Here is a 10835-nt window from a genome sequence, read left to right on the forward strand (position 1 = left end):
CCGGGCCGGCGCCCAAGGAGGGAGGGGGCGGGGCAGCAACATCGTCATCGGCGCGTGTGCCCCGCCCCCGCGGCCGTCGGCCGCCGCGCGCCGCCGGGAGCCGGGATGGCGCGGCCGGTGAGGAGGTGCGTGCGGCTGCTCGCGGCGCCCCGCGCGCCGTGCGGAGCGGGGTGGGGGGACGGGCGCGGGGCGCGAGCCGCCGCCGCCCTGCCGGCCCCGAGGCGCGCGGGCGCCAGGAGCTCGCGCCCAGCGGCGCTGGGCGGCGTTTCCTAGAAAGCCTCGGGCGCGCGCGCCGCCACCGGCCGTTGTCCGCTGAGGGAGCGGGCGGGCCCCCTCCTCCCCTCGCCCCCGCGGCCGCCGTTCGGGCGGGCCCCGTCGGAGCCGGGCGCCTCCAGACCGAGCTTTTCCGTGGCCTATTCCAGCGCGGGGCTTGAGGACGGGCCTGCGCTGTTTCCCTTACACCTGGAAGGAGGCGCGGGGCTTCTCCCTGGGGCGGGCGGCGTCCCGCGAAGAGCAGTCCCGGCGAGTGGCCACCCTCGGGTGGATCCCTGGCTGACGGGTGGGCTTGACAGTGCTGCTTGTGTCCCGTGAAGAGCAGCCCCGGCGAGTGGCGACCCGCGGGTGGATCCCTGGCTGAGGGGTGGGCTTGACAGTGCTGCTTGTGCCCCCTCTGGGTAGGATGAGACCTGCACCGACGGCAGTGTCACATGGGAAACAGCCCAAGAGGTGCAGGGAAAGCAGGGAAAACACATTTCAAGTGCCTAAAGGTAACCCAGGAAATAAATAATTTCAGTTGCACAGTAGCAGCTCTGAGGCGGTGTGTACATAAGGAGAATACAACGCTCCCACAATGAGGACAACAAAAAGCACTGTTATTTTAAGACTTAAAAACCCCCTAGAAGCTATTCCTAATAACCATCTTGTATACAGTAGCACTGGTTATACATCCGTTTGAACGTGTGTTGCTTTTTTCTTGTAAAACATGACTTACCCAAAAATCAAGTGTTATCAAGTCAAGGTGCTCAGTCTGAAAGGATTAATAGTGTATGTTTTTTGCCACAGGAACAAGAAAATTGTTGATTATTCCCAATTTGGGGATTTGGAAGATGATGGTAAGTGGTGTGTTCTTGTACGTAACAAAAATGCCAAACGCTAATGGCACCACCCAAGACATCATCAGAGTGTGTTTAATGAATTAGTTCATTGAGAAGGCTGTTAACTGTTTTCACTGGAAGTAATCTGGGCACAGTGTTAAATATCCTAATTCAACAAGAATATGATGCCTGTAAGCCAGAGTATAACAACAGTGTGTCTGAAACTGGTGAATACATGGTGTCTTGTTGCAGGGAAACCTCTTTCTCCCCCTGCCTCAGTTTTCAGTGGTAATTGGTTGCTCCATGTCCTCCTGATTATCAGTTCACAGGATTGTAAATCAGAATATAAAGGAGGTGTGAATCATCTGTATGTAGATCTAATGTTTTTCCTACAGCTTTGTATCTGATGGGTTTTGGGTAAGGACATAGCAATCAAATTTTGAGTTCTATTGATAAGAAAAACAGATTGCAGGCTATTCGTTTTCACAGCAGTCCTCCTTTACTTCTAAGCCCTAATGGATGTTAGCATTTTTCTTACAGAATTTGTTTGCTTTCATGTTTTTTTTCCCATGCTGTTTGCAGGACATGGGGAACAGTTTGAATTGGTGGGAAGGGGAGGTAAATAATGTTGAAGGTCTTGTGTGAATCGTATGGATTGATGCAGATTCTTAGCTTAAATGTGATGCATGACTTTTCTTAGTTTATAAGTGACCACCTGTCATATTAAAGTGTAAATTCTCAGAAACATTAGTGATCTTATTTGAGGTTCTCCATCATTCAGAGAATACTGAAGATTTTTTTTTCCTCATTTTGCACTATGATCTGCAGTGCCTTCAGCTGGAAGAAAGGCAGTTTTCGTGCTGTCTAATTTTCTTTGAAAATTGGAGAAATGCACTGTGTTTGGTAAGAGGCAATATGAAAATGGTAGAAAAAAGGGAGCAGCCTGCATTTTTTAAGAATGGGAGTCATTAAGGGGAACAACTCCCAAAACACCACAAACTCAAAACTGTTTGACAGCGATTCAGCATATCAGCTGTTCAGCATATCAAAAGGTGAACTTCTAGTTATTGAAAATCTGGTAACACATTGGACATTGAAGCTTTATTGCCTTACTGGTAATAAAAATTGAAATCATTACCTCTTGAATAAAAGTGTACGCAAAAGAGATCTTGTTAAATTTTCATTTAAAATACATTTAAGAATAGTGTAGTTATAATTGTATTCTTTAAAAATAGAATCAATTTCAAAAAGGTTATCTTTGGTATATTTTCAGTGTGTGATGAAATTAAGTTGAATGACTTCTTTTGGCCATATGGAAGAATATAGGAAAACTCACTAAAGCTTGTTGCTGTTTCCTAAACAGATGAAGACTTTGCATGTATAGCTTCAAGCAAAAAATCCAGAACACAGCTCAAGGAACCAAAGAAGGAGAAAAAAGAGAAGCAAAAAAGGCCACACAAAGAATTGACTCTGTCACAAAAGCAGACACCTAGTAAAAGGTAAGAAACATTGAAATGTAATCAACTCTGTAAAGCTGGATTACAGTAACAGTATTTGTTTTTTCTTTTTTTCCCCTCCCTAGAGTTTTAAGCAGCTGAAAATAAACAACTAACATATTAGAGCGATAAAGATTTTCAGCTTTATTGGTATAGTTGCAAATCAGGGATAATGTGATTATGCATAGAGTCAGGAAGACTTGCCTGACTTCAGTAGTGAGCTATGTCTATTTTGTTACAGCTCTAAAAAACTCCAGCAAGCGGCCCGCATAGGTGCAGAAACAAGTTTGCATGTCTGATCTTGTCTTGATATCTGTAACAATTGTGACCTACTGAGGACTCCTAAAACTGCAAAATGCAAAGACAAGTTTGACTCCTTAAAAAAGAACATATTGAAAGCTTGATAGAAAATACAAAGTCAATGTCAATGAAAAAAGAAATCTGATTATTTTGGTGGTAAAGTTATGTATGAATATTACATTTCAGTGTGGTATTTCAAGCAAATGTAATCACTTTTTTCTGTGATAATACCAGTTATTAGTTCATTTATATATATACACACATTGTTTTGCAATCATAATACTTTTAAGTGTAGTGTACTTTAAATATTAGTGTGCACTTTGTCTAAATCTTTTCAGGAAGTAATATAATATGATATGCTATAAGTATTTATTTAAATATTAATCTCTTTACAAGTATTTGAATTTTTAAAAGTTTGGTGAATCAGAAGTAGATCTATAACACTCATGTCATTGTTTTATTATTTAGCAGATTTGGTTTTTTTTTTTTCCTCAGGATATCCTTGGATGACAAACTTTATCAAAGAGATTTGGAAGTCGCCTTAGCCTTATCCGTCAAAGAAAGATCTGCAAATATCCTTGAGGTGCAAAATTCAGAAGAACAAGGTTATTTTACAGTTCAATGCAACACTTTATTTATATGTAGTGAATTCGAACATGACAATTTATTTTACAGGGAAATAGGTTGAAAGTCATGTTTTATTTTAAGATGTCATGATAAGGAAATGAGAATTTCTAAGTAGTGCCTGTCTTCTTATGTTCTTGGGTTTTTTCTGTGAGAAACTCTTCTGTAAGGTCTTTCAAACATATAGTTTGATTAGAGACAGGTAAATATGTTAGCTATTTTCATTTCTTAATATCTTGACTTTTTATAATGTGGTTTTTGTATACTAATATTTTATATTATTGTTTGTTTGTTTTCTGGATCCTAAAACAGGTAAGAATATTGAATCAGAAAATGTACACGGGAGACCCCTTTTTTCCAACTGCAGCGTAGACAGTGAACTTCTAGGTAAGTTGTTCTCATAGTCTCTCTTTTCAGAAATAGCATTTCAAGATACATTAAAGTAGCTTATCTCTTCTTTGTTTCCATTGGTTTCTGTTTTTCACTTATGTGGAAAAAAGAGTCTTTATCTTAAATAAAGACTGAAGGATGCATTAATTTTTTCATTAAAAACTCGGTCCCAGTCTTAAAATGGGTAAAACCTGTGGACTGTTGAATGAGATTGTTACAGATCACTAAAAGTTAGCTGGAAAAAGCAACAGATGTGATGTTTTTAGATGCTGAGTTTATTTACTTCTTCAAGAAGCTACACTTACCCTCGTATCCTTAATGGGTCCATAATGCCTAAGCATCAAATAAATGTGACCAGAACATTTGCTGTGCCATTGGAAACTTTTTCATTTTTCCAGTTTTATTTTTTGTCTTCTTTGGTCCTTTTGTTAGTTTGATTACAGATAAATATTGATAAGTTTCACAACCAGAAAGTACAGTTTGGTCACTTAAAAGAGTAAAATGAGAATCACATGAAAACAAGTGCCAATGATATGCTTCTGTACAGTATACTTCAAAATCACAAAAATGAATTCTGGGGACTCAAATACCTGCATCTTTTTGAGAAGGAGAATAGATTTACTGTGAACTTGAATTAATTAGACCACGTTCTGTTTTCTAGGTCTTAATCAGGTTATGGATGATGACGTACCTAGGGGTGAGTGTAGGCAAAGAACAGCAGCATCTAAAGTTCCTGCACATCAGAAGAAGTTACTGACTGTTGACAGTGATGATGGAGAGCATGCTACTGACTCTGAGCCAGAGTCTGTACCCAGTAAGTTCTCTATAAAAACCCTCTGCTTGGATGTGCTTTGAATGTGATGCCTTACATTTAGTTTATATTTTCAGTGAAATGCGTACTGCTTCTACTGTATCTTCCCTCCCCGCCCCTTACTGAATCATTATCTTTTAATACTAGTGGCATGTCAATTGCACTTTGGCACTAATCTAAACATTGGAGCTTATTCATACACATTCCCCAAACTGGCAAAAATGATACTTCTCTGCATTTGCTGCAGTATGTGAGAATAAATTTATTCTACGCTTTTTGTCCAGGAAAGTTTTGTCTGTTTAAAGAGCCTCTGTTCTTTTTTCCAGTTGTTGTCTGGGGTTTGCATCAAAACAGTGACTCTGGAGTAGTGTCAGGTGTTAGTGCTTTCAGTATTGGCTTTGTTTAAGCTTATTTAAAATATAAGTAGCCTCCCTTCTTTCCTTCCTCCAATTCTCAACTCTTAGAAAACCATGCTGCATCTGATTGGAGGTCGGCCTAGCCTCATACTCTGCTTCTGGTAGCAGCCTAGTATTGAATGCCTGCAGAGTATGATAGACATTTCTCTTTCATTCCCCAATGGTTAACATGTCTGTATTCATTCTTTTATTCCATACTGCAAGGTTTATTGGAAAATATTTCTAGAATTGTCAGTGGAATAAAATATCAGGGGAATAATCCAGATATTCCTGTTGATAGAGAACTATTTTTAAGATTTGTTAATGTCTGGGTTTTTTTAGTAATAAATCTAGAAAATGTTTCTTACAGCTGAAATTAGACATAGTGTTTTCCCACTTAAAATAGTCATGACTAGGAATATGTAAAAATCAGAAGCCCTGCCATATAATTTTAACTTCTTCATCGTGCACACATGGAATATTGGTAATTCTGCTGTTAAAATCATTATTGTATGCAGTTTATACCAGGGCATTCCATTATTAAAGTCAGAGCAAGAATTCTGTAAGTACAGAATGTTTTATGGAGACTAGTTCTTTCTCAGTTCAGTATATAAATACATGCGAATTTGTTTTACTACATCCTCAAGATATCCTGGTTCTTTATGTCCAGAATGTGATTAGAAGGCCCTGGAGTAATAGTAAATTGTATCTCCTGTAAAGAGATGACATCCCTTTTCTTTGTGTAGGTGAGGAGTCAGAAGAAGATTCAGATTATAGTGAAGGTGATGATGAAGACTTTGCTATAGAAAAGAAGAAAGCCAAAGGAAATAAAAAGAAAACCAAACAAAAGATGCCAGCTGAAAGAGAGAAGAAAACTCCCAAATCCAAGATTAATGCTACAGGTAAGTTTGTACTATGAATTTGAAATAGCCTTCTTTATTATAAAAGTTCCTTTTATTTTCAGTGAAGGAATAGATAAATTTGGCTGACAGACTGACTGCAGGGTTATGATGAAAATGACTATATGTGGAGTGAAGGGAGGAGAGTAGAAAAAAATCCTGAAAGAAAAAATGCTTTATAGTAAACTAACACTCCTTACAATAAAAGCAGACAAAAGTGAATAGACAAAGTTAATTTCTTTTTGTATAACTATATCTAGCTTTTAAGAAAAGGTTAAATAACAATGAGTGATCTGAGGATTTTTTTTTTTTTTTTAATTATAATCTCAGAGCCTCCTTCTTGCAGTTGCATTGATGAATTTTTAATTCAAGGACAGCTAAACAATGCTAGTTCTACTATCCACTTGGCAAAAAAACATTACATATGCAATGCCCGTCAGAGTTAATTGTCCACTGTGTTGCTAACACAATTTACTTTAAATAGCTTACGAAAATTATCATGGTGTTAATCTTGTGTCTGACTCAGTAATGTGTTTTAATTTCAGGCCTCAGTTTACAACATGTAATTTAGTAACTTAGTTTAAAATTAGTTTTAGTTATGACAAGGAATGGTTTTCTTTGTGTAGCTGACAGAAGAATCTTTCCTCTTAGAAATTCAATATCTGGCAGGTCTTCAACAAGAAATTGTTACACTGCTTATTTTCAAACCAGGATTGAAATTCCAGAGTATAACAGGACTGACTGTATAAACATATACTGTTAAAGACATGGCAATCTAGTAATATACTCTTTATTTCACTCCATGTGGAGAGCTTCCGCTGTACCATGATTTATCATCTTATGCAGTGTGATGATTTCTCTACTAAAGAATATCTTTCTGAGGTCTCTTGTCTTTTCCAACTAAGTATCATCTGTAGTTTCTCCTTCACGGATAACAGAACACAAATCTGAGCCAATACGAAAGATGATGTCCAGTTCTTCAGAACCAGTTGGGAGGCCTTTACATACACCAAGTCCTGTAACGGACAAGAAGCCTAAATGGATACCACCAGGTACCTGAAAGATTGTAACTATAAACAGATGCATTAGTTGACTTAAGTTTTTAGCAATATCTCCAAAAGCAAACAAACAAATAAACAGTATTTCATAAAAATTACTGCCCTCTTATAATGAAAGGTATTCTTTTGACCTTAGTTTAAAAAAAAAAAAAAAAGAAAGAAAGAAAAGCTATCTCCATGCTTGTTTTCCTCTTACAGCATTATCCTTAACTCTCTTATGTGGGGAGGATAATAAAATATTTTCCAGAGTGCGGATCAAATCTTAATCAAGAGATTGTCTTGGGGCCATTTTTCTCTTATTAAGAGCTTTCTTTATCTCTGGTACGTGCTGCATTATCATCTATTCTAAACAAATAATATTAGAAAAATGTTGGAGTGTTTTAAATGCTCTAGTAAAGCAAGCTGACTCCTGCTTCTTTCTTTGGTTTTCCTTCATATTTACTCTTCTTTTCTGTACACGTTTCTTTCTATTTGGCTCCTTTCTCTCAAGCCTCCTTTTCCCACTTGGAATTGTGTTCAGTTGTGTGATTCTCTGTGGAGCACCTGAAAATGCACAGTACACTGGGAACAGTTTTTATGTGCTTGTCTAGTGTTGCTCCAGTGTGTTGCTGGTTAATTAAAACTGTGCACCATACCTGCTGCATTGGCTCCCAAATAGATTGATGCCTGGTGAGTATGCTGATTTTCATGTGCTTCTGTGGTACGTTGTTCAGACCTTTCAGCAGTATCTTCAGAATACTTTTTTTGTTCTGCTATGAAAACTATAAAAAGACAACAGTCATATGATTTATTCTTTTTCCCCTCTAAACTTCTTACACCTTTGTGTTTTAAAATTATTTTCAGCTGCATCAGGAAGCAGTAATAACTGTATGAAATATGTTTCCGTTAAGTCACCAACTCAGTGTCTTAGACTCGGACTCTCCAGACTAGCAAGAGTCAAACCACTGCATCCCAGTGCTACCAGCAGTTAAGTGGTCAGCAACGAGGTGCCATGTGAAGGAAAAGGCTTTGGAAAGTGTTTTGCTTATAAATAGAGGGTGGGCAGCAAAAGCTTCATGGCATCGTCCATTTTGGAGGACTGTTGTTTATGTATGTGTCTAATACTATAATGAGTTTTTATTCTGCAAAATGCTAGGCATCTTTAAGTGCTACTGAATAATAATATTATTTAATCAAGGTGACATCTGGGTCACTGGCTCTTTGATGTATTATACTGAGAATGTGGGTTTGTGATAATTTTAATTCTCTGATATCTAAACTCTTGGCATTAAAATAGTCTAGACAGCACTATGTCAGTTATAGAATTTGATATCTCAAATAGATTCTTAACACAAGTGAAAGTCACAGTTTAAAAAATATTTCTTGGAAGAGTGAAGTTATCACTTTCCACCCCCTTCTTGGAAAGTTTGTCACCACTCTGTCAAAATCTGTTAATGTTTGCATATCTTATATGTGGATTTTAATGAATTTTTATGTATTATAGATATAAATGTTTTTTAGAATGTTGTATTTTTAAAAAAACTAAAATAAAATACTTTATATAGTTTAATTAATAACGTTAATTGACTTTATTAATTTTGAAAATCACTTCTAAATTTTGGCTACAGTCTGCCAAACATTTTTGCATGTGCATACTCTTATTGGAAGTCAGCAGCGTTAGCCAGGCTCAGGCGGTGTGGATTTTGCTTTGAGCTCCTTGGTCTTCACTGAAGACCATGGTACCATGCATAGTTAGTGGATTTTGTAAAGTGTTGAAGTGATAGTTGCTGAGTAATGAGACTGAGCTTTCTAACTTATTAGTCCACAATGTAAATAATTTCCTATCTAAGCATGTTGACTATATCAGATGACACAGCAGATGCATTTCTCCCTGTATGACTTAAGGGATCTGGTCGTGACTGAGTGAATTGCATTAACAAAGGAATATATAGCTCTATTCAGAGTAATTACACAGACAAAAGCATGGTGCTGCCTAAAGTAAAACTATGGTATGACAAATTACTTTTTAATTGTATAGTGTTTACATTATTAAAACAAGATACTAATAAATGCATATTTATTAAAAACAATATGCATATTGCCTTATAGAAGGAATGAGAAGAAATCCGTGGATGAAAATCTGTTTCTCAGAAACAAGGAAATGTGGGTGGGCATTGTGACATATAATCTCACATCATCCACATTTTGGATGCCTGACTCCTGGCATGGAATCACATAGCCCTGAGTGAAGTGTGGTCCAGTGAGCTGGGCTAAGTGAGTTTAGGAGGGGAGGCACAAGCCTGCTGTTTCTAGTGCTTGTCTGACTCGTTCGTGAGTTGCCTGAGCTTGCTAAAATGGCACATCAAAAACCCAGAAGTTTGCAGCAGGTTGCCACTGATGAGCTTGAAACTGTTTCCAAACAAGGGTGAATCAAGAGTACCCACAGGAGGAAAGGTAGGTATCCAAGAATAATGCTTGCGACAGCTAGTATGTAATATGTACATTATGTTATTCCTCTCCTTGATTGCCTTTCTTTGTGCTTACTTAGGTAGCCCCTTCTGAGGTGTACAGTGGATAAGCAGCTGCAGCAAAGCGGGAAAAACAGAGCCTTGGGCCCTGGGGTGGTTTGTTGCAGCATCCCAATCCATTGCCCCCCATTCATGCTTCAGTCCTTTTCCTTCCACTGGGAGTGGTCACGCAAAAGAACGGCTATGTGGTCCCTCACTACATCGCAGTCACCAGGTCTCTTTCTGTTGAAATTAAACTGTCACAAATTGTTTTGCTTTTATGGCTTTTTTGCAGGGATAAATAGGATTTCATGTAGCTGCACGTTTTCTTGCTACAGGGAAATTTATGTAACAATGCGAAGTACTTTCTCAACTTGGTGCTTCAGGAAAATCTACAGCTGTTAGATTTAGTAACTTCTTAAATGGCGGGGGCCACGACTGCACGCAGCACTCAAGGTGAGGCCGCACTAACTCTAAATACAATGTGACTGTTGACCCTGCTGTCAACCAGCACCCCCAGGTCCCTTTCTGCAGGGCTGCTTTCCAGCCACTCTTCTCCCAATTTATACTTGTGCCTGGCATTACTCCATCCCAGGTGGAGAATCCGGCCTTTGTTGTTAAGTTTCATGCCATTAATGATTGCCCAATGCTCCAATCTATCTACATCCCTCTGCAAGGCCTCTTGTCGCATTCAAGAGAATGAAAACCAAGCTCTTGGATCCAGCTTCCTCATTTATGTTCACTGACTCTTATCCACGCCCAAGAGCTCCATTGCATCATCTACATTCATAGTCTGTAGAATACAAAGTCGCATTTATTTTCTCTGGGAGTTTTGTTCGCTAATGAGATTTGAAAGTGTGCTAAGGAAATTGGCACTGTATTTATGAAGCCTGGATTTTGCACTGATTTTGAATTCTTCTGTGCTGTTCAGAGAACAGCTGAGATAACATGGTCACAGATGATTATTTCTATGGTGTTGAAATACCACAGTGGGGTAAAGGAGTTAGAGATTTTGATTTGGAAGAATAAGTACCCTTCCTCAAAATAGGGTTTTATCAGTGTTATGAATATGATTTTTTTTCATCCTGGTTTTCTAGTCTATGTACAAAGGTAAACAATTTCATGGCATAAACAACAAACATTAGGAAAAATATAAATGAAACAAAGCCATTGTATACAATTATAATTGAGGCAGTTAGGGATAGATAAATAATTGGTTGTGGTGACTGATTACTTGCACATTATATAATATATTCCACTACTTTACAAGTAATGTTTGTGG

At 38.4% G+C, this 10835-nt stretch overlaps 1 protein-coding gene across 2 annotated transcripts; it reads left to right on the forward strand.

Moving 5' to 3' along the window:
- Nucleotides 1–10: 10 nt before the first annotated feature.
- Nucleotides 11–8577, forward strand: RAD51AP1 (RAD51 associated protein 1). Of its 2 annotated transcripts, none has more exons than XM_075508715.1 (9): nt 11–125; nt 1063–1112; nt 2458–2593; nt 3386–3495; nt 3827–3901; nt 4566–4718; nt 5857–6012; nt 6915–7061; nt 7911–8577. In XM_075508715.1, the coding sequence occupies exons 1-9, from the start codon at nt 106–108 to the stop codon at nt 8036–8038; spliced, it is 975 nt and encodes a 324-aa protein (XP_075364830.1). In that variant the 5' UTR covers nt 11–105; the 3' UTR covers nt 8039–8577. The 2 variants fall into 2 exon arrangements, with proteins under 2 accessions (XP_075364830.1, XP_075364838.1); XM_075508723.1 differs by having other exon boundaries at nt 6948–7061; nt 7911–8575.
- The last annotated feature ends 2258 nt before the right edge of the window (nt 8578–10835 follow it).

This window comes from Mycteria americana, chromosome 1 (genome assembly GCF_035582795.1).
Source record: "Mycteria americana isolate JAX WOST 10 ecotype Jacksonville Zoo and Gardens chromosome 1, USCA_MyAme_1.0, whole genome shotgun sequence".
In the NCBI taxonomy this organism is placed as follows: Eukaryota; Metazoa; Chordata; class Aves; order Ciconiiformes; family Ciconiidae; genus Mycteria; species Mycteria americana.